At 54.0% G+C, this 23099-nt stretch overlaps 1 protein-coding gene and 1 non-coding gene across 3 annotated transcripts in view; both read left to right on the forward strand.

Annotated features, from left to right (window-relative positions):
- The window catches only part of ALDH4A1 (aldehyde dehydrogenase 4 family member A1), a 31376-nt gene continuing 8277 nt past the window's right edge, over positions 1-23099 (forward strand). For both annotated transcript variants that reach the window (XM_003307835.7, XM_009449480.5), the window contains exons 1-8: positions 1-339; positions 12695-12788; positions 13346-13438; positions 16287-16334; positions 17172-17327; positions 19372-19521; positions 19602-19676; positions 20913-21100. In XM_003307835.7, the coding sequence (XP_003307883.3) occupies positions 278-339; positions 12695-12788; positions 13346-13438; positions 16287-16334; positions 17172-17327; positions 19372-19521; positions 19602-19676; positions 20913-21100 (866 nt within the window). In that variant the 5' untranslated portion in view covers positions 1-277. The remainder of the gene's footprint in view (positions 340-12694; positions 12789-13345; positions 13439-16286; positions 16335-17171; positions 17328-19371; positions 19522-19601; positions 19677-20912; positions 21101-23099) is intronic.
- MIR1290 (microRNA mir-1290) lies at positions 5657-5733 on the forward strand. The gene has a single exon (NR_035641.1). It is a non-coding gene; the product is annotated as a microRNA mir-1290 (primary transcript).

Below are 23099 nucleotides of genomic sequence, written 5' to 3' on the forward strand. Positions count from 1 at the left end.
ATACCATAAAGAGAGGAGGGGAAAAACGCATGCATTTCAGGACTTCGCTTTCGGGTTCCCTTGTCCTGTGTTGTGTAATGCCCCCGTTATGGCACTAGAAATATTTTTTATTAGCCGAAGCTAAATATAGTGGGAATTTGGCTGATCCCGAGCTCGGAGGACAGCCGGGGTGATCCGTTTCCCCCCGAGGATCGAGGTGGTGCGCTCTGGACGGGGTTGTGCATTCTAGCCGCGCCCGGGCGGACGACCCAGCGATCAGCCCCGCTTCTAGCCCGAGATGCTGCTGCCGGCGCCCGCGCTCCGCCGCGCCCTGCTGTCCCGCCCCTGGACCGGGGCCGGGTGAGTGAGCACGGGGCCCGGGGCGGCCCGAGCGCGCGCCTGGGGCCCGGGAGCCTGAGAGTCACTGGGCGTCCTCCGCGCCGCACTCCCTCCCTGCCGGACCCCCAAGCTGCCTCGGTCAACGCCGGGTTCCTCAGGGGCTCCCCTCCGACCCCCACCCAGGCCTTTCTCCCACTGAGATCCCTTAGCCTCCTCCCTCAGGTAGTCACCTTCCTTTAGCGAGGGGACCCCTCTTCCCGAATCCTGCGACCGACTAGGGTGCCTCGGTGGCCCTGCCGGTTCCCACGCTTGGAAAGTAGCCTCTGTAGTCACTCACCTCACTCCTAATACTGGATCTTCGCAATTTGCTGGCTTCCCCTGAGGGGCCCTTCTATTTTTAGCACTCCACACATCTCACTTCCCCACCCTCGTCTCACGTTCAGTGCCCCCATCCCGCCCCGGATTCCCCCAGTCCTCTCCTTCTACCAGGATTTCTACCGCTCTCTTTTCAGCTCCCCACACACCCCGCCGCCCGTTTTTTTTTTTTTTCAAGTTAAATGTTGGACCGAAAAAAGGATTCCTTTCTTCTTGTAGGTGGAATAATCATATTTATAGAGTGCTTATAATGAACCAAATGCTGGCCGGGCACTTGGCAGGTGTCTTATCATGAGGATTAAATGAGTTAATACATGGGGAGTGCACTGAACAGTGCCCAGCACAAAGGCAGCGCCCGGTTATTATTATTGCCACGATCATCATCATTATCACCTCTATTTAAACTTCTCACTCCTGTGAGGCAGGTCATTATTCCAAATAATGAAGAAACCCAGGAGCAGTTCAGGGGTGGACCTGCCCTTCAAATCCCGATTTGCAAACCCGACATTGTGGAGCCAGGTGCCTGGACCCTTGCCCACTCAATGACAAATATTCTCAGAGCCCCTCCAGCTCGGAGCTAGGTTTGGAGAGGTAGGTGGGACACAGACCCTGCCCCAGAGGGGTTCCTAGTCTGGTGGGGCTGCCCACCTGTGGATCAGCCCCCGCTCCCATTTGAGGTTTGTTTGCTTGACCCCTGGGGCTGTTAGTGGCAGTGTCTTTCCTGATGAGCTGTGCCCTTTCTGAGTTAATCAGTGGCCCTCTCCCTTCCCCCAAGGGATGGCATGGTGGTGCTCTGAGCACAAGTGAGTTTCAACACTGCTGTGTGTCCTCTGTGGGTGGAGAGGGGATAGGAAAGGGCGCAGGAAGAGGACATGGGACAGAGGGGTTCCTCTTCTAGGCTGAGACTGGGGCCACACTTGCCATACTCCCTGTGTGATCCCATTTGCAGGCCTTCCCTGCACTCTGAGACTCAGGAAGATGGAGCTTATAGAGTCCTGTGTTTACTGAGTGCCTACTGTGAGCTGGTGCTCTGCCAAACACCCTAGAGATGAGGAGTACCCAGGGAATTTACATGGGGTGGGGCCTTTGAGGGGTTTTCGGCTTAATAGGGGAGAAATGCATAGGAAAACCCTCCAATATCTAGTAGAAAGCAATCCATATTCTAAAAGATAAGCCCATGATAACAATAATAATTATCAAGCAATCAAGCACCACGGGCTTAACACCGAGCCGGGCTTAACACCGAGCCGGTAAGTACTGTCTCATTCCTGTATTATCATGGGAAACGATCTGCCATCAGAGATATATGACTGAAATTACAGTTGGTCTAAATCCAGATTTATGCTCTGAATTATGAGGCCTCCTGAATTGAGAGGGGAAAGAGAAAGAGCATTTTGCAGCTGGTTCCCTGGGCTCAGGTTACCCCTTTGATACAGCAGCTGGCCGCCTGCCCTAGACAGGATTTCTCAACCTCACCACTATTTGCATTTGGGGCTACATTTTGGTTGCTGTGGAGTCTGTCCTGTGCACTGTAGAATGTTTAGCAGCGTCCCTGGCCTTTACCCACTGCATGTCAGGGGCACCCCCGGCCCTGACAATTACGAAAAAAACCCTGGCCCTGACAGGAAACACAAGTTCCCAGACATTGTCAGATGTTACCTGGGGGACAAAAATCACCTCCGGTTGAGAGCCAGTGCTCTAGAGGAACAGCTTTGATGTTTGATCACTTGTTCATTTACTCAGCGAATATTTAGAGCACACCTGTGACATGCCATGTCTGCATTTATGGAGAAACAGTCGCAGGGCATTTTCAGTGACATCCCTCAGTGTCCTACATGTAAAACTCTAGTCCTGAGAAAAACCGCTGCTTTTGAGGAACGGGTATAGGAGATGCTTCTTAGTGTTTTCTTTTTTGCCTTGAGTGCCAGGAATCTCTGCTAGTTTTAAAAAATGCCCTTGATACATGTTTTCTTTTAGTTTAATACATGTCAACTGTGAAAAGTACAGATAAGGCAAAAAAATAGAAAAATCACCTGGAATTGTACCACACAGAGGTACCCACTGTTAACATTTTGATTCATGTCCTTTAACTTTCCATGAATATATATGCTTTAAAAAAAAACCTCATAGAAACAAGCTCATCTGCCTATACTTTATTGTAGCTTGTTTTTTCCCTTTATACACTTCTCTGCCTTACAGTATGTTCCCAGGCCCTGGAACTGTGTCTGGCACCTGGTAAGCCCTTGGCAAACATTTAGGGAATGAATGAACTTATCATGTGAGCCCTTCCTTGTCAATCGATATTTATCACGGCCAGCCTCAGGACAGTCACCATAAAGTGTGGCCTTTATAGGTGGGCCCAGGGATGGCAACTGGTGACAATGACTGCCATTTACTTTTCATGTGGATTATTTTACTCAGCCTCTCAGCAACCTATGATGTAGGGGTTACCACCCCCATTTCACAGATTAAACAACTGAGGCCCATGGAAATTAAGGAAAACTTGTCCGAGGCCTTGAGCTGGTGAACACCAGGCCTCCCAACTGACTGTCTCTTTTCTCCTTTAACCCTGACTTCCTGTTTTTTTCTCAATCAACTTTACCATCAGTATCCTCAGTTCTCTTTGGAAACAGGCAGGATACAGATTAATAGCCAGCCCAGGCATGTAGTAGGCTTGTAAGAGTTCACTTCTGTTCCTTACTTCTTGTGCCAAGCCCAGACATGACTCCAGCTCAGCCCATCTGACATCAGGGGTCTTGTGGGCCGGAATTGGTTACTACCGTGTCCCCTGCGGTGATCCTGGGTGATTTTGGACTCTTCTCAGGCTACCTGATGGTTTAATTTTCAAAATATCAAAAGCACACAATGCTTTCCCAGTCTGCCCGGCCCTTGGATGGGCACAGCTTGCCCTGGGTCGAGGGCTGGCATTTCCCACCATTCCTTAGACATTCTCTGCTCTTGAACTCCTCCAACTAGTGGCTGGGGCAGTGCCTTTGGCCTGGAATGTCCTGCTGGCCACCTCGGTGAGCCCATCCAGTGCTTTGTGGCTTTGGCAAGGCAGCTTCTGTCCCTTCAGTATCCTCGTCTGCAAAATGGGGATGATTGTATTAACAGCCACGTAGCAGGTGGCTGCAAGGATTAGCGGTGATGTGATCAGTGGTTTCCTGGATGCTGGTACTGAATGTGTGCTCTGTGAGTATTTGAGTTGGAGAATAATTAAAACCTGTGATTATCGTCACACTTCTAAAGTAGTGAAAGCGCCATTGAGGCAGTGCTTGGCAGTGGCACCCCTGGGAGCAGCCTGCCTCCTGTGCCCTGCATCTGGCCCGGCACACAGTAGGCGTTGAACGGTTGCTGTTGAGATGGTCCAGAACACAGCATGGCTTGGATCCTGGCTCCAACTCTTGGCAGCTCTGTGGCCCCGGGCAGGTTACTCACCCTCTCTGGGCTCCCTTATGTTCTCATATGGAAAATAAAGATGACAGTAGTAGTCACCTCATAGGATTGTCCTGCGGGTTAAATGGTCTCATACATGAAAAGCACTTTGGAGTGCCCAGCACCTGAAATGCTCAGTAAGTGCTGCTGTGGTTATGATGATCCCCCTCTCCCACCAATGGGCTTCCTGGAGTGATCATCTTCGATCAGGAATATCAAGACAGCAGGGCCCAGCAGTGAAGGATGGTGGCAGGAGGGGAGGTATGGAACTCAGATGTCCTCGGTCTCTTCCGTTTATTCCAATTAAGTACCCCAGATGCCAAACCTCTTCTGTTATTATTGTTGGTTTGTTTGTTTGTTTGTTTGTTTTGGAGACAGAGTCTCACTCTGTTGTCCAGGCTGGAGTAGAGTGTCACGATCTCAGCTCACTACAGCCTCAACCTCCTGGGCTCAGTCATCCTCCCAGCTCAGCCTCCCAAGTAGCTGGAACTACAGGCGCACATCACCATACCCAGCTAATTTTTGTAGAGACGGGGTTTCACCATGTTGGCCAGGATGATCTCAACCTCCTGGGCTGAAGTGATCCTCCTGCCTCAGCCTCCCAAAGTGCTGGGGTTATAGGCGTGAGCCACTGCTTCTGACCTTCTGTTAGGGTTTTGACCCTGCTCACCTCAGGGGATGGAAGAGACTTCTCCCCTTCTTGAAGCCTCCTTAATCCCCAAACCTTCCCTTTCCTGGCAGAGGTCATGGCATGGAGTGAAGAGTCCCTGGGCTGAGCTGCTGTGCCAGTGGACAGCTGAGTGACTTTGGGCAAGTCACTGCCCACCTTGGGGCGGCGCCTTTCCTCAGGTGGAAATGAGGTTCTAGCTGTATGGTGAGGAGGATGAACGTGTCCCATCAGCCCCACCTGACCATGGGCCTCTGAGATGTTCCAGGTGCTTCAGCCATACTGTAAGTCTCCTGAGTAAGGAACAGCTGGGGTCAAATCCTGCTCTGTCACTCATGAGCTGTGACCCTGAGCCAGGAGTGAGTAACTCTGAACCTCATCCGTAAACAGATCATTCTACGGTCGAGTGTCCCTCATCTGAAATGCTTGAGAACAGAGTGTTTCGTTTTTTGGGTTTTTGTTTTTTTGAGACGGAGTCTCGCTCTACCTCCCAGGCTGGAGTATAGTGGCCAGATCTTGGCTCACTGCAACCTTCACCTCCTGGGCTCAAGCCATCCTCCTACCTCAGCCTCCTAAGTAGCTGAGACTACAGGCACACGCCACCACGTCTAGCTAATTTTTGTACTTTTAGTAGAGATGGGGTTTTGCCATGTTGGCCAGGCTGGTCTAGAACTCCTGACCTCAAGTGATCCGCCCTCTTCCGCCTCCCAAAGCGCTGGGATTTTAGGCATGAGCCACTGCGCCTGGCCGGAAGTGTTTTGTATATTGGACTTGCTTGGATTTTGGAGAATTTGCTGAACAAGTTGAGCATCCCTACTCCCAAGTTCCAAAGTCCAAAATGCTCCAATGAGCATTTCCTTTGAGCGTCGTGTTGACACTCAAAAAGTTTCAGATTTTGGAACATTTCGGATTTTGGATTTTTGGATCAGGGATGCTCAACCTGTCATGCATTCCTCATACGCTTATGTGGTGGATTCAGTGAGATGATCCTGTCTCACTTAGGTTAATGCTTGGCATGTGGTGGCAAGTGCTTGACAAATGTTGCTTGATGTTTGCTGGGCAGTGGCTGAAGCAGCTCATCCCTGGCATTGGGTCTTTCTTTCTTTTTTTTTTTTTTGAGACATCGTCTCACTCTGTTGCCCAGGCTGGAGTGCAGTGGCACGATTTTGGCTCACTCCAACCTCTGCTTCCTGGGTTCAAGCAATTCTTCCTTAGCCTCCCAAGTAGATGGGATTACAGGCATGTGCCACCATGTCCAGCTAATTTTTGTATTTTTAGTAGAGATGGGGTTTCACCATGTTGGCCAGGCTGGTCTCAAACTCCTGACCTCAAGTGATCCACCCTCCTCAGCCTCCCAAAGTGTTGGGATTACAGGTGTGAGCCACTTTGCCTGGCTGGGCCTTTCTTTCCCTCCAGGCCCTGCCCTGGGCCCTGCACTTTCTCTGCTCACTTAGTGTTGCCTTTATCTCAGTGATAGGGAGGATTAGCCTTATCAGGCTCCAGATAATGGCTGGAAAAGCCAGGAGGCTGCATGAAGCAAAGATAATTTCCTTTCTATTTCTCCTCTCCTTGTCCTTGGCCACCCCTCACCTTAGCCACTGGGGAACCCAAGGGGCCAGTGTCCAGCCCCAGGTGATAGCAGAAGAGCACTGGCCTTGGAGTCCAGTCCTGGGGGCCTGGTGTCAGCTCTGACACTCATGCATTGATTGTATTTCTCAGGTGCTTACTGTGGCCGGTCAGTGTGTTAGGCTTGGGGTGCCTGGTGGTGAATGGAATGGGTACGGGCTGGCTGTGTGGAGCCTGTGGCCTGGCGGGCACACAGATGGTCAGTCAGAGCTCTATAATAGGGTTTTCACTAGTGCTTCCAGAAAAGTCTAGAGCTATGAGAGGAATCCGATAGGAGCCCCATTCTGGCTGTGTGAGGTTGGACCAGTGGAGGGCATCTCAAGCAGAGAGGACCCCAGAAGAGACCGGGGTGACCGGATTGCAGCAAATGGGGCAGGGTGATGGGGAATACATTTGGAGGCCTTGGTAAGGATTCTGATGTCTTTATTTTAGAAGAAATGAGAAGCCACTGAGTAGTTTCTCACTGAGCTCCCCACTGTGCCGTCTCTCTGATGATCAGATTTTCATGTTAACTTTGGTTGCGGTGTGGACCTGAATGACTTGGAGACTGGAGCAGGACTGGCATGGCGTGAGTCCAGGTGAAAGTGACTAGTACCTCGGACCAGGTGTCTTGGGCAAGGTGGAGTCTGGGCCCTCTGTGTCTTTTCAGTTTTGCCCTCTATAGATTTCTGAAGCTGCATTGGCTGGCCCACAGCTCCTTGCAACCCTGACATCTCCTGGTGCAGAAGGTGAAACGGTGCCTGGCCTTTGTAGATCAGATCCCAGTACTTGCAACCCTGACATCTGGTGCAGGAGGTGAAATGGTGCATGTCCTTTGTAGATCATATCTCAGTACTTGTAGCCCTGACATCTCCCGCCACAGGAGGTGAAACGGTGCATGGCCTTCATGGATCGGATCCCAGTACTTGCAGCCCTGACATGTCCCGCTGCAGGAGGTGAAACGGTGCATGGCCTTCGTGGATCAGATCCCAGCATTTGTAGCCCTGACAACTTCCGGTGCAGGAGGTGAAACGGTGCATGGCCTTCGTAGATCAGATCCCACTTGTAGAGGGTAAGGGGGACCAACTCGAGGTCTCAGGCTCAGGGCATGAGCAGAAAGGGCACTGCAGATTTTCAGGGAAACCTGAGTCAGATTCAGACTCTGTCTTGTGCCGCCTTCCCTAAGTGGGAGGACTGAGGGCTGCTCTGAGAAAGGTTGGGTTGGATCCATATCTGCCTCCCAGAGCCAGGCACTTCCTGGGTGCTTGGAAAACGTGCGCTGAATAATTGAGTGAGCTGTTATTGACCCGATCCGATTTATCTCTGCATCGTTGCCATGTGGAATAAATGTGTACTGACTGCATAAATGCGTGAATGGATGAGGAATGCTGTCCTGCCAAGAAGGTCCTCATGGATCCTCAGAGAGGCCCCAAGTCCTGTGACTGATTCATCTCTGCCTTCACCCGAGCAGCCAGGGTGAAGGATGGATACTCCTGTTAGCCCAAAATTGGTCATGAACCAAAAAAAAAAAAAAAAAAAAGAAAGAAAGAAAGAAAAAAGAAAGCACTGATGGGTGGGAGTCCTTAGGTTATTTTTAGCTGCAGTCGACTCAGGCTGAACTTTGAACTAGTGTCTGTTCTCCAGGCCACACTCAGACTGATGGACGGACAGCTGGGCCAGTGCTTGGAGACTTCCAGGCACAGGGAAAGCCGTGGGGGCATGTGATCCTGAGGTCACAGTGGGCATCTGGGCCTCTGCCCTGTGGAAGGAGGAGGGAGGCCTGCAGGATCTCTGACTCTGACATTTCCCGGGAGGGAACGGAGAAAGGAGAACTGGCCGCTACTACATTTATTTATATATTTTGAGATGGAGTCTTGCTCTCTTGCCCAGGCTGGAGTGCAGTGGCACGATCTGGGCTCACTGCTACCTCTACCTCCCAGGTTCAAGTGATTCTCCTGCCTCAGCCTCCTGAGTAGCTGGGTGTATAGGCGCGTGCCACCACGTCTGGCTAATTTTTTTGTATTTTTAGTAGAGATGGTGTTTCGCCATGTTGGCCAGGCTGGTCTCGAACTCCTGACCTCAAGCAATCCGCCCACCTCAGCCTCCCAAAGTGCTGGGATTACAGGCGTGAGCCACTGCAACCAGCCTACTACGTTTTAACCTGGGGATGGAATATGGTGCTGTGTATTCCTCCAGCAGTTGCTGAGTACCTGGGCCAGTCCCCGAGGCTGTGATTTTTGGGGGCATCTGGGAGCCCATTTGTCTCTGAAAGCCTGATCTACTGAAATAGTATTCTGAGACCTTTACAATTTTCTTTGGAAAGCAAGAGCAGGAGGGGTGAGGGAAGGCCAACACTTGTAATCCTCCTGATGGCCCTGCAAGGTGCATCATGTCAACCTTAAATAGTGAGATTCAGAAAGAAGGATTAAGTAGTTTATTCGAGCTCAGAACTTGAGGATGGCCACCGGGGAGCATAGATTCAAGTTACCTCGAATATACACTCCGATTAGCTGCAGTAACAAGTGGGATTTTAAGGTGCGGAGGAAAGAGGCAGTTTCTAAGTCATTTACCAAAAATTTATATTAAAATAATATAAGCTACTGGCCGGGCACGGTGGCTCACGCCTGTAATCCCAGCACTTTGGGAGGCCAAGGCGGGTGGATCGCTTGAGGTCAGGAGTTCGAGACCAGCCTGGCCAACATGGTGAAACCCCATCTCTACTAAAAATACAAAAAATGAGCTGGGTGTGGTGGCGGGCACCTGTAATCCCAGCTACTTGGGAGGCTGAGGCAGGAGAATTGCTTGAACTCGGGAGGCGGAGGTTGCAGTGAGCTGAGATCGCACCACTGCACTCGAGCCTGGGTGACAGAGTAAGACTCCGACTCAAAAAAGAAAAAAAAAAAAGCTACTGATTGGCTGTGCATTGTTCTTTGTGTGATGCTTTCCAGGATCATGAAGTTAATGGATGAGGCAGCTAGTCAGAAACAAAATGCCTTGAAATAATTGCCATCGGGTGTGGATGCAAAGGGCATGACTCAGGTCCCGTATTCGTGTCTCCCTGGGCCTGATACATTTTGCATACTTCACATAGCTCACACTGCTCTGAGCTATTTTTCTCTTTTCGGTAGTATTGTCCCCATTTTCCAGGTGAGGAAACAGGCTCGCAGACTTTCTAAGAATGCACTGAGGTCATGGAGCAGGTGTGAGCTTTGCCTCCAGATTTGTCCACTTAAGGGGCCTGTGCTTTTCCCATCCACTGGGACCTGGGCTCCAAAGAGGGGCTGGGACAGACTCAGTTATTTGGAGTCCCGCTTCTGGGCTGAAAGAGTCGATGGTATATCTGGCTCACCATCTTTGGTGGGTGTGGTGCTGTTGAGGCCTGGAGCGCAGCTTGAATGCAGGGTCAGGAGCTTAGCTGAGGTCCCTGTCAGAAGCTTCCAGATGGTCCCAGGGGATTGACACTGCCTTGCCCCTTCCTGAGGGACTGTGGAGACTCGTGGCTGCCTCTCCATTCTTCTCATGATGGTAGATGGGAGAGGGCCGTGCAGATTTTAACGTATTTATCGTTATCTAATCTCCATAGTAACCCCATGAGGGGGTGTCAGTGTTTTACGGAGGGAAACTGGCTTCAAGACATGTGACTTGCCCAAGGTCACACAGCTAGTGGGAGGCAGAGTGGGGGTGGGGAGTGCAGAGCTACCGGCTCAGGGTGGAGGTTGGTGGGGAGGGGAGGGGAGGGGAGAGAAGGTCCTATGTGCTCACTTTACCTGTCAGGATCTTGGGTGCCCTGCCCCTGCCTCTCCCTCTCCTTCTACCACGCAGGCCCCTCTCAGCCCCTCCCTCTGCCTCCTTCTACCTGGGATGCTCTTCCCAGCTCCTCTCAAGCCTTCTTTAAGTCCCTCTCAGGGTCACCTCCTCAGAGAGGCCTTCACTGACCACCCTGGCTGAAGCAGCCCTATTCTCCCCCTTGTTTGCCATGCTCACCATCTGCGGTTACCTTATTTCCTGACCAGGCCTCACACTGAAGGTCACCTGTGTGCAGCCAGGGGCCTCGCTGTCTCTGTCACTGCTTTATCTCCAGGGTCTGAGATGGCACCAGAGACCCAGCAGGTCCTCAGTCAACCTCAAGTCAAGTGGAATGAACACAGGGCCTGGCCACACTCCTTTGGTTTTGTGTCCTTCCTTCAGGCCTCCCAGGCTGGGTCTTTGAGCCTCAGACTCCTTCTGGCCCCCGACACTCATAGCCGGGCCAGTCTGTCTCCCATAGGGCAAAAACAATCTCACAGAACACTAGCCTCAGGCCACGTCCCTCTGAGACCATGATCAGATGAGACACAATAAGCCCTCTTCCTGATTTTTTTTTTTTTTCCTTGAGATGGAATCTTGCTCTGTCATCCAGGCTGGAGTGCAGTGGCGTGATCTCAGCTCACTGCAACCTCTGCCTCCCGGGTTCATGTGATTCTTCTGCCTCAGCCTCCCAAGTAGCTGGGAGTACAGGAGTGGGCCACTACGCCCAGCTAATTTTTGTATTTTTAGTAGAGACGGGGTTTTACCATATTGGCCAGGCTGGTCTCACACTCCTGACCTCAAGTGATCCGCCCACCTTGGCCTCCCAAACTCCTGTGATTACAGGTGTGAGCCACCATGCCCGGCCTTCTCTTCATGATTTTTGTCTAAGCACGGACAAAAACAAGGTCTCTGTGCCACCCACAAAGCTCTGCACATCTTGGTAAATGTTCCTTTTTTCCCAGTCAGCCTCACCCCCACTTTCTGATGGCAGCCAATCCAGAGCTAACCGTGGCTTCCTTAAACCCTCACCAAGTCACCCTGCCAAACCCCATGGGTTTCCTAACAGCATCTTACTGAGATGCCCTGTGGTTCCCTACGCTGTGTGTTTTCCCTCATTGCGCCGATCAGTGAACCCCACCTGTGCACTTCCAGCTGTTCGGGTTGTCGGGGCCATTGACACCAGAGAGAGATGGTATCTGGGCCTTCTGGACTCAAGTGCAGGTTTCCCCTACTCTTGATCTTGAACTAGTCATTTTCCTTTTAGGACCGAAATGACCTTATTTCTGTAGAGAGGTGGCTGGTGAGGCCCGTCCTATGCCACGGTAGATGGGAAGTTTGTCAATTTCAAGTGCCCTTTGGGCATTAGTTGACTTTGTCATCATCATTCTTCTCATTTACAGAGGGGGAAGCAGGCCTGAAGGGGAAGGCCCACAGCTGGGAGGTGGCAGGGCTGAGGCTCCAGCTCTGGAATGACTGACCCCAGCGTCCTAGCTTTGAGCCACCTGAGCTCCCACCTTGTGACCCTCAGATGTGGTGGGGTGGTGGAAAGAGGTCAGAGGATTTGAGCAAGGAGTTCTTGAGACTCGGTGTCCTGGAATCAGGCACCTCACCCCCAGGGCCAGCCCTCCTGGGGCTGTGAGCTGAGCTCAGGGCAGCCCTCCAAGTTCATGGTCCACATCTTGGACATTCCTGCCCACCCGGAGATCTCAGCCCTTTGTGCCAAGGGGATCTCAGCTAGTTCACATTCTGAGACTGTGTTCTGGAATGTGCTGCCCTTTCAGCTTAGAGAGAGAAGGAGCTTGGGTCTTTTTGGGATAAAGCCTGCCTTGTGGGAGAAGAAAGGGAGAGTAACGCTTTGCATGTGCAAAATACTTAAACGTGGTTTTGCATCTGTGTGTTTAAACTTCAAACAACTGCGTGAGTTCGGTGCGATTATTCTTACTTGATAGACGTAGAACCACGCTCACAGGAGGCAACTCACAGGCTCAAGGACACACAACCGTGGGACTGGGACTTGAACCTTGGGTTGTGGACCCCCAAGGTGGGTTTTTGTTGTTGTTTTGAGATGGAGTTTTTCGCTCTCTCACCCAGGCTGGAGTGCAGTGGCACGATCTCGGCTCACTGCAACCTCTGCCTCCTGCGTTCAAGCAATTCTCTGGCCTCAGCCTCCTGAGTAGCTCAGACTACAGGCACACATGCCACCACACCTGGCTAACGTTTAAAATATTTTTAGTAGAGACGGGATTTCACCGTGTTGGCCAGGCTGGTCTCGAACTCCTGACCTCAAGTGATTTGCCCGCCTTGGTCTCCCAAAGTGCTGGGATTACAGGTGTGAGCCACCATGCCCAGCCCAAGGTGGGGTTTTGACCCCCCACTTTCTAGTTGCATTGGATTTCAGGCTCTGGGTGCCCACCTAGGACCCCCTGTCGGAGGTAGAGGGGCTGGGGTCTGGTGGTGGGGCCACTGCTGACCTCTCTGCCTCTGTCCCCTGCCCTTGTGTTCCAGGCTGCGGTGGAAGCACACCTCCTCCCTGAAGGTGGCCAACGAGCCCGTCTTAGCCTTCACGCAGGGCAGCCCTGAGCGAGATGCCCTGCAAAAGGTAATGGGAGGGTGGGAGGCACCCGAGAGGTGCAGGGCATGGAGCAGAGGCCATCCCCAGCAGCCCTGAGATAGCGCTCTGTGCCTGCAGCCATCACCCGCTTCTACCCTTGCTCCCAGCCTTGGGAGGAAGCCTGGGAGGGCTGTGGGTCTGGAGTGTGGGAACAGCTGGGAGGACCAGGGTGGCAGCCTGGAGCTACTCTGGGGCTTCTCAGGCCAGGTCAGATGTTATAAGCCCAGTTGTTTTATACTTAAACATGTTTTCCAATTAATTGCCGGCATTTTAAAGATCATGAGATTTCATAAAAGTTTCAGGTGCAGTTTTTTTATCTCTGTGTCATGGGTAGACCTCACCTTCCTGCAGGGTGACAATGGCTGGAGCAGAGTCCGGCTGTCCCCGAGGGCAGCACATGTTCTCTGATGGCCACCGACCTGGCCTGGCCCCCTTCTCATTTCTGTATTGCCTGGGCACCTCCGTCTGTGGACTCTGCGTTAGGGTTTTAGATGGGAGGAAGCGAGGAAGGCGGTGACCATACCCACTCTTGTCCCTTTCCCCAGGCCTTGAAGGACCTGAAGGGCCGGACGGAAGCCATCCCATGCGTGGTGGGGGATGAGGAGGTGTGGACTTCGGACGTGCAGTACCAAGTGTCGGTATGTCCAGCGGGTGGGCAGGGCTCAGCCCCTCCCCTGAATATGTGACCTCTTTCTCTGACAGCTCGTAAGCTTATAATGTGTGGGCTCTGACTTCAAGACCTTTATAGTGCCCCTCCCCACCCCAGATTTTGAATTCTGTGGACCAGTAAAACTCCCAAAGCAAAGGACGGCACCCACACTGCATCCAGCCCATAGCGGCATCCTGTGTCTAGGCAAGAAAGGCCATGAGGGGGCCACACAGCATCTTCTGTTATTCCTCATAGATTTCTTGCCAAGGGGGTTTGGGAGCTAATGACAAAAAGCTGGGCCCCGGGCCCCGAGCACCTCAGATGGCATTGGCCTAAGAAGCCCCCATGCTTGGAGTTTATCCATCCAGAAACTGGCATGCACTTTACGTGGGCCAGGAAACTCATAGGTCTGTGATTTGAGGGAGAGTAAAAGGTCAGCCCTTTTGCAAACAGGGCAAGCACATTCTGGCTCTGTCTGGCTGAAACCCTGGGCAGACGTGTGCAGGGGGAGGGGTGACTGAGGGGGAGGACCCAGGTCCCCCACTGTGAAGGTTCCCAGGACAGCCTGGGGCAGGAGTTGACCACAGCGGTGTCCTGGAGCTCTAGTTGCTGGGTCAGGACTACCTGGAGCTGTCCAAGCGTGGCCTGGGGTCTGCAGGCATTGGCCAGGTCACTCTGTCTGTCACTGGGTGTGTGTGCAGGTGCCAGCTGACAGCAGCACCTGCCACCCAGCTCCCTGGTTGTCTCTGTAGCTGCCTAGAGCTTGCCCTCACCTGTAGCTCCGCAGGCGTCTGAGGCTGCATGGCAGCTGGGATTTTTCCAGGCAGCGAGGCTCCGGCATTCTGATAAGCCCCTGGGTGGATACTGCTGATTTTCATTTCCCACATTGCCTCGCTGACCTGGCTGGAGGTTCTGGCCATGTGCTGATCACTGTGGCACCAGACATTTGGGGTTCTGGGGCATGTGAGGGCAGGATCTATGTTTGCCAGGACATAGTGCTGACGGGGCTCTGCAGTCCACTGGGGCCCAGGTTGCAGCCACCTTCTCTGCCCTTAAGCATCACAGGCCAATCTCAGGTGTGGCCCGAATACAGAGTGACTGTGCCAAGCTTTAACATGAAGGAGAATGGTCACTTTCTACTCAAGCCTAGACCAGCGCCGGCCAGTAGAATTTCCTGCAGTGAGGACAGAAATGTTCCAGATCTGCATTGTCCGTTCCAGCGGCCATGAGCCGCCACGTGTGGTTGTCGAGCACGTGAAATGTGGCTCGTGGCTACTCTTTTAGACAGGAAAGCTCCAATAACCCACCAGAAGACGGATAGGTAGCAAAAGTGTCAGCTATTACGATATAAACTATCTTGCCAGCCCTAGGAAGGAAAGAAGTGAAATTTCTCCCTGCTTCATTGGTCATGCTAGCGTTCACCACTGCCGGGCATTAGGTTTTGAAGGGAAGACAGGGGTTAAAGAAAGACACACACACACAGAGAGGGCAGCTGAAACAGCAACACCAGTATATTGCAGAAACCTGAGGAAGTGGGGGACCAGCTTAATGCCAGGGCCCACCGCTGCTTACAGGCTGAGGTACTCATCGGTATGGCTGAGACGGGTCTGGGCAGTATGGCTTGCTGCCTGGCAGGATATTGATAAGATGTTGTTGTGATCAGGTGGTTTGGCCCTCTCCGGTGGGATGTCATCGTGGTGTTCCTTGTACCTTTACCCAGCAAGATATGATAGGGATGGGTTTTTTTTCTGAGACGGAGTCTCGCTCTGTCGCCCAGGCTGGAGTGCAGTGGCGCGATCTCGGCTCACTGCAAGCTCCGCCTCCCAGGTTCATGCCATTCTCCTGCCTCAGCCTCCCCAGTAGCTGGGATTACAGGCATCCGCCACCACGGCCAGCTAATTTTTTGTATTTTTAGTAGAGACAGGGTTTCACCATGTTAGCCAGGATGGTCTCGATCTCCTGACCTCGTGATCCGCCCACCTTGGCCTCCCAAAGTGCTGGGATCACAGGTGTGAGCCACCGCGCCCGGCCGATAGGGAAGTTTCTTTAGGTGGGCCTTCGTCCGCCTTGCGGTCAGGCGGCTGAGCCGGATGGTTCTCATGGCCTGAGCTCCTGTGAAATGTTTCACTTGGACCAAGGTCTGCAAAATAGCGGGGAGCTGACAAAATGGTGCGGTTTGGACCAACACCAGGTTGTGTTTATAAATGTTTGTTGAGGATCTTCCTATTTAGATTAGTAAATCTGGGGCTTGGGAAACAATTGCTCTGCCCATGATGGCTTTGGGGCAGGGCGGAAGTCCCAAGCATGTCACAACACCAGTGCATTCTTTTGGGCCTCACCTGGTTTTGTTGCCCATAGTCGCAGCCTCATACTGGACCAAAGAATTTTCATCCATGATCCCCTTTGGTTCTCCTGTCCATGCTAAGAGACAGGGAGGGCAGTCCCCATTTCCTAGATGAAGAGACTTAGGGAAGGAAGTGAGCTTACCTGGGGCCCCACAGCTAGTAGGTGGCAGAGCCAGGATTCGAACCCATGTCTCTCTGACCACAAAGGTCCGTGCTTTCCTGGAAAGACCCTGGGGTCTATGCCTTTCTCCTGGACCCTGAGCCTTCTGGAGAAGGAGCCATGTCTTACTCATGGTATAGCGGGTAAACCAGCACCCTTAACAGGGAGCAACCTGTGGGCCGGGCACTGGGGAGGGTTTCATGGGAGCGGGGGAGGGGGGACAGCAGGCGTGTCCAGGACTTTCCTGGAAAACCGGCTCTGAGTCCAGTCCTCTTCATCCTTATCCTGGCACCTCCCTCCCGGGCAAGGACCTCACTCTTCTCTCCTTTCAGCCTTTTAACCATGGACATAAGGTGGCCAAGTTCTGTTATGCAGACAAGGTGAGTGAGCCTGTGTGCCTGGTGACCTGGGGTTAGGGTTGCTGCCCCTGCTCTGCCCTGCCAGCTGCTGATATGGTGGGGGCAGGGGGCATCAGTTGCTGTGTCCTTCTTTGGCCATGGTGGGTAGGTGGGCAGGGGGTGGCTGACACTGAGGGAGTCCCTGGGTGATGTCTTTGACTGGGCCAGGCATGCAAAGGTTAACTTGAGCCAAACACAAGCTGCCTCAGCCAGGGCTGAGACATTCCCAGACATGCCCATTGTGGTGGGGCAGACCTTGGACTGGGGAGGAGGTGGATTCTGGAAGGCTGAGTCAGGGCAATTGGAGACACCATCGATGGAAAGCTAGGCCAAGAATTGGCACTGGAAAGGGCCAGCAGGAGGGGCTGGGGTGGCTGGGGGTCCAGGAACTGGCATTGTGTGGTGATGAGGGCAGTTGGGGTCTGGGAGGCCAGCAGCAGAGCCGTGTCTCAGGCTCCAGTTGACCTCAAGTTTCTGGATGGTGGGTTAAGGGGCACCAGGTCCCAAGAATAAGGTAAGGTTTTGATTAGACCATGAGAGAAAGTGGAGCCAGTGTTAACAGCTGCGGGACTCAGTGCCAAGGCCTCGGAGAGCTGACCAACCTGGCCGGGCCCTTCAGGCTTCAGACTGGCAGCCACTACAGGCTCTGATGGGACGCTGTTGTTGGCAGCTATGGTGGCAGGGGGCTGAGGGCCCAGGGAGACAGGCATTGTCCCCGGATGGAAGAGAGTGGGCCTTCCAGGTCTCTCCTCCCTCGCTCACTCCCCAGGGCCTTTCCCGCTGCAGGTGGCAGTCCCCAACCTCTCCCTCTCCCTTTAGAGCCTGCTCAACAAAGCCATTGAGGCTGCTCTGGCTGCCCGGAAAGAGTGGGACCTGAAGCCTATTGCAGACCGGGCCCAGATCTTCCTGAAGGCGGCAGACATGCTGAGTGGGCCGCGCAGGGCTGAGATCCTCGCCAAGACCATGGTGGGACAGGTGAGGTGCTGGTGGGCCCCGGTGGGTGGGGCGGGGTGGGGTGGGAGTCAGGTGTGCCCTACCCATGGCAGCAGACATCAGCTGAAGCGCTTCTGGGTCCCAAGCCCTTTTGGGGACCCAGAGATGTCCTCAAGGGACAAGGCCTAGGAGCTGGGATGGATGATCACAGATTATTAGGCGAGACAGATTGTGCAGAGCCCGTGTGTCCTGCCTCGGAAATGTCCCCTCTCCTCCATCCCTCTGTCCTCGCTCCTAGGCCTTTGTCATGCTTTGCCTGGACTGGTGGTGGCCTGCACTGTCTCCCTGCCTCCTAGCTTGGTCAGCCCCTCGCCGCCCTCACAGTGGTCTTTCCAACACCTCCAGGATGTTACTCCTGGCTTATGACCCACCCAGACCTCTCCACCACTGAGAGGCAAGTCCCAAGACCTGAGCCCCATACCCAGGGCCCTTCTGCCCACCTCAGTCCAGCTCGCCCACTGCTCTGCATTTCCCTGCCAAGCTGTCCTGCCCATAGTGTAGCCATTTGGCACTTAGCAGGACTCCCCGGCCATGGCAGGCATCCTCTCTGCCTCTGCCCACGTGTCCTCCTGCCTGGAATGCCTGCTGTCTCTTCTGTGCTCAGTGAACTCTTACCTCCTGGTCCAGCCCAGATGTCACCCCCTCCGTGAGACTTCCTGAGCCTTCTCCAGCCGAAAGGACTATTCCTGCCTCTGTTTCCCCAGAGCATGTTGTTACTGCATCAGTTATAGGTCAGATTGCACTGGAGTGTATTGAGTTCCTAGGTACTGCCCCTTTACAAGCTTTTTGGACATAGTAAACATGTCTTGACATTCTCGGTCTTTTTCTGGGCTTTGCATGATACCTTTCAGGAGGCATAGCAAGCCCCTGATCAATGGTTTTCTCTGCACAGAGCTGGCGTGACAGCTCCTCACCCTGCTAAATGCAAGTTGAGTGAGGAGTGGCTCTAGCAGGCAGAGTGTGCGGGGGACAGGAGTCGAGGGAGAAAGGGTTATTTCACCACCTCCAGGACCTGAGCCCTACGCTGCCAACTAACCTGGGTTCCTGAAGGGTAAACTGCAGGAGCCAGAACCCAGGCTGCTTTCTGGATCAGGCATTTGCCACTGCCTGCTCCTCGGTCCCCATGGTGAGCGCCCCCTCTGCTGCACAGAGCTGGTATGACAGCCCCTCATCCTGCTAAATGCCTTCTTAGATTGGCTCAGCAGCCCTCTGGGGTGGGCGTCAGCTCTGCGTGTTCCTGGTGAGCCGCACGTTGCTGGGAAGACAGTCTAGGATCAGTTTAGGCTTTCTCTGTATTTGGCCTAAGACTCAGGAACTTCTAGGAAGCAAGGTACACATCTTAGCTCAGCTTCATGGGCTGTGTGTCTCTAATAGGTCGTGCACCTGCCAGTGACCTTGGGTGCCAAGAGGAGGCCATGTCAATCTGGAAAAGCCCCGTTCTTGGCTGTCCACAGTTCTTTTCCCCACAGCTCACATTTGCTGTTATTAAGAATTGACGGTTTAAGGGAATCACAGTCACTCGCCTCTTGGTTTTTGGCCCAAACTAACCAGCAAGGCCGAACATCATTCCTGGGGAAGGAGCCATCCACCTCCCACACACCGAGTCTCTCTCCTGGTTTTCCAGTGACCAATCTCCAGCTCATGCTAATCTGCCCTTCTGTCTGGAAGGCTCTGATCCTGAATTTAGTCTGAGGCTTGACCGTAGATCCTTTGCCATGCACCACCATTCAGAGTTGCTATGAAATGAAGACAGTGCATGGGAAGTACCTGGCCTGCTACAGAGGATCACTAAAATTCTTCTGATCCCCGTCCAGCCCAGAGGGCCGGCTACAGGAGGTGCTAGCTCAGGGGCTTGAGAATCCTTTCCCCCTCAGCCCCTGGGATGGGACCTGGTGAGCCCTCCAAATGTTTCCTGGTCCCTCCTGGGGCCCGGCTCAGTGCTCGCTTTGGGCACAGCGTCAGATGTGAGAAGAGGATGGACAGGAGGCTGTTGGCTGCTCCTGACCCCCGGCCCTCTGCCTTGCAGGGTAAGACCGTGATCCAAGCGGAGATCGACGCTGCAGCGGAACTCATCGACTTCTTCCGGTTCAATGCCAAGTATGCGGTGGAGCTGGAGGGGCAGCAGCCCATCAGCGTGCCCCCGAGCACCAACAGCATGGTGTACCGGGGTCTGGAGGTACCTGCAGGAGGCATCGGGCGAGCAGGCGGGGCAGCCCAATGCCATGGGCCTGATCTCACCGCTGCCTCCTTCCCCAGGGCTTCGTGGCGGCCATCTCGCCCTTTAACTTCACTGCAATCGGCGGCAACCTGGCGGGGGCACCGGCCCTGATGGTGAGATGTGGGCACAGGTGGGACAGCGGCAGCTGGTTGTCCTCCTGGTCCCAACAGACAGACAGAGGCCACCCTGAGCCCCTTGGGTCTCAGCCTAGTCATGGGGAGAGGCACAGAAGGTGGAGGCAGCTTGGGGCTGTGGGTAGGCTTTGGGACCAGAGACCCAGTTTGAATCCCAGCGTCGTGCCTCTCTGCCTGGGAGACCCTGGCAATCCCTGAACTTCTCTGAGGCACAGTTTCCTCATCTGCAAAGTGGAAATAATAGGAAAGGCTCCATGACTGGGTTGTGAGGCTCAAATGAGACACATCCAGCAGCAGGCAGGGCTGGCCCGGAGCTGGCTGAGTGTTGGTGGCTTTGTTGATGATCATTACCGCTGACCTTCAATGCTCACCACGTGCCTGCTGCTGTCAAGCACGGCATGGAGATGATCTCATTTCACCCTCTCAGCAGCTTCGAGAGGGAGTTGTGACTCTGCCTCTTTGCCAGATGACAAAACTGAGACACACAGCCGTGACTTACTTGGCAAGACTGAGTGACTAGTAAATAAATGATGGAGCAGAGAAAGATTTGGATGTAGTCTCTCTCGGGGTTGATGGTATTCAAGTCACTCCTCTGCCATTATCGGAGTGAGGTTGGCTATTACCGGATGAAGTCCCAGGCCTGTGGGGGAGGCGCAGCCCAGCTCCCAGACAGCCTGGGTGGGACAGGTCCACATAGTTGTCGGGAACCCCGAGCCCCAGACAGGGGCACTGGATGCTGATGCCGGAGTGTGTACTAGGGACATGGATGGGGACGTCCTCATGCATCTGTGCACAGACAAACACGGTGCATGGCCAGGCGCCCACGTGCCTGGCTGCTGCACATGCCTGACCCAGGACATGTGCTGAGAGAGCCCATGTGTACTTGCCCCGCCGCGCCGGGTGAGCACTCAGTGACTCTAGAAGTAAGAACAGACCTGCCCAGGTGATGGCAGGACCGGTTGGTGCAGGCTTCTGGGGAAAGGGAGCCTTGGCCAGAGCGTGGGGCAGATTGGGCTGTGCCGTGGCCTCCTTGGCAGGGACTTTTGGAGATAGGGCCAGACGCCTTGGAGGAGTGGGGTCGGGTAGGGGATGTCCTGGTTGGCACAGAGTCTGGTGGTTCCAGGTGAGGGACGACCATGCTGTAGGGTAGGGTGGGGTGGGGGTTGGGGGCTGGTGGCGCCATCCTCATGCATCACTGAAACACCTCCCGGGCAGGGCAACGTGGTCCTATGGAAGCCCAGTGACACTGCCATGCTGGCCAGCTATGCTGTCTACCGCATCCTTCGGGAGGCTGGCCTGCCCCCCAACATCATCCAGTTTGTGCCAGCTGATGGGCCCCTATTTGGGGACACTGTCACCAGCTCAGAGCACCTCTGTGGCATCAACTTCACAGGCAGTGTGCCGTAAGTCCCTGGGGATGGTGTAGGCTGTGGTGGCTAGGGGACGTTCACAGGCAACCCTGCTCACCTGCTGTCTGCCTAGGGATGGGGCTGTGAACCTAGGGGTCATGCACGGACCCTACTCCCTTACTTGCTGTGTGGCTATGAGTGAGCCACTTCACCTCTCTGAGCTTCCATTTCTTCACCTGTACAGGGAGTGATTATCCTTAATTTGCAGAGTCATTGCAAGGATTAAACATGTTAATGAACAGGAAAGAGCTTCGCAGACTGGAAGTGCACCCTACAGCTGTGGGTAATATTGATTTCAGTGCTACCTCTGCTACTGGAAAGGGCACAGGGGAGCACAGAATGAATTGGAGGAGTCAGGAAGCCTTCCTGGAGGAGGTGACATCTAAGCAGAGGAGTTGGCCAGGCAGAGGGGAAGAGGCAGGAGAAGAATATATATGTTGGGAGAGGGAATAGCACATACAATGTTGTCAAGCCAAAAACTTGTGCTCTGGGGCATGGCAGGATCCTGTGTGGCTGGAGTGTGGAGTTTGGGGGCGACAGGGCAAGAGAGTGAGGGCAGGGCATGGTTTGAGTTGAGGTAGGGGAGGCAGGCCAATACCTGATCTCGACCATCCATGCACTCACTGGCTGAGCAGGAAATTTGGAGCTCACACTAAGGCTCAGTGGTGAGCACACACCAGGGACAAGGTCCCGGCTCTCAGGCTGGAGGTGGCGGCGGGGAGTGGTTCAGTGACCATAAGATACTTAGGAGTCTGCAAAGGTGTCTGGCCTTTATCCTGAAGGTGATGGGAGCCATGGAAGGCTTCAAGCAGGGAGAGTGGCTGAGTCAGAGTTCTGTGTCAGGCAGAGATTGCAAATAATGGCCCCCAAATTGGATCTGGCAAGAGGCTCTACTTTCTTTGACTCCTAACAGTGATGGCCCAACTTTGTATAATTGGGACAATTTCATAGATAAATCCAAATATTGGCCTGTCTTGGTCCCCTGGACCTGGATGCTCTGATCTTGCATTTCCTGGTGGTACCACTGGCTGGAAGTGGGTGGGTGCCCTCTGGCTCCCTGCATACCTGATCCACGCTGTTTCCTTTCCCTGCTGGCTCCTCTGGGCCCCTGTGTTTGCACCCTCATTCTCAGTGATCTCTCTGTGACCTGATGCAGGAGACTGGCCAGGAACTGTTGACCTCCAGGGAGGGGTGGTAGGGGCTTGAACCAGGGGAGAGATGGGGGATGTGGAGAAGGGGGCAGGTTCAGGTGAGAAGGATGCAGGGAGGCACAGTGGCCATTGCCTGTCGTGGAGTTGGGGTTGGGGTGCGTGTGGGGATGAGGGGGGTTGTCAGCGAGAATGTTCAAGATGGGCACCTGGGAGGGCGAGCGGGCTCGGGGGAAGATGAATCTCCTGTTGGTCACTTCGGGTGTTATCTGGGTGGAGATGCCTGGAGGCAGCCAGACGCCCGGGTCTGCAGCTCAGGGTCCTTCTTACCTCCTCTTCCAGGCCCCAGGCTCTGCCACCCCCTTCCCCGCAGCTTTGCTGGGGGTGGGAGTGGGTGGTGGCAGCGTTAGAACTGCTGAGAAGGGCCGTTTTCCAAAAGGCCTGCTCTGCCAGCCACGGGCCCCTGGGCTCCCCGCCTATCAGCGGGCGGAGCTAGGCGGAGCGGGCCTGGCCCCCATTCTCCACGCTCTGATGAGCAGCGGCCTTAAAGGTGGGAAGGCCATAAATTAGTATTAGCTACTGTGTCGCTGGCTCCCGGGTGATTAGCATTTTTATTGTTTTGTGGTGCTGAGGTTGGTCACACTTGGAGCCTGGGGAGGAGGCGAGGCCCTCCAGGGTGGCAGCTTCGGGCGGGGCCTGAGCTCCCTCTCCCAGGACTCTCCTCGGTTTGGCCTCTCAGGCCTGGGCGCTGGGCTTGGGGGGGATCCTTCGCAGACCACAGCGGGGTCTGTTCCCTGCCAGGTACCTGCAGTGTGCCCAGCATGTCTTAAGCACATGCCTCACAC

This window comes from Pan troglodytes, chromosome 1 (assembly GCF_028858775.2).
Source record: "Pan troglodytes isolate AG18354 chromosome 1, NHGRI_mPanTro3-v2.0_pri, whole genome shotgun sequence".
In the NCBI taxonomy this organism is placed as follows: Eukaryota; Metazoa; Chordata; class Mammalia; order Primates; family Hominidae; genus Pan; species Pan troglodytes.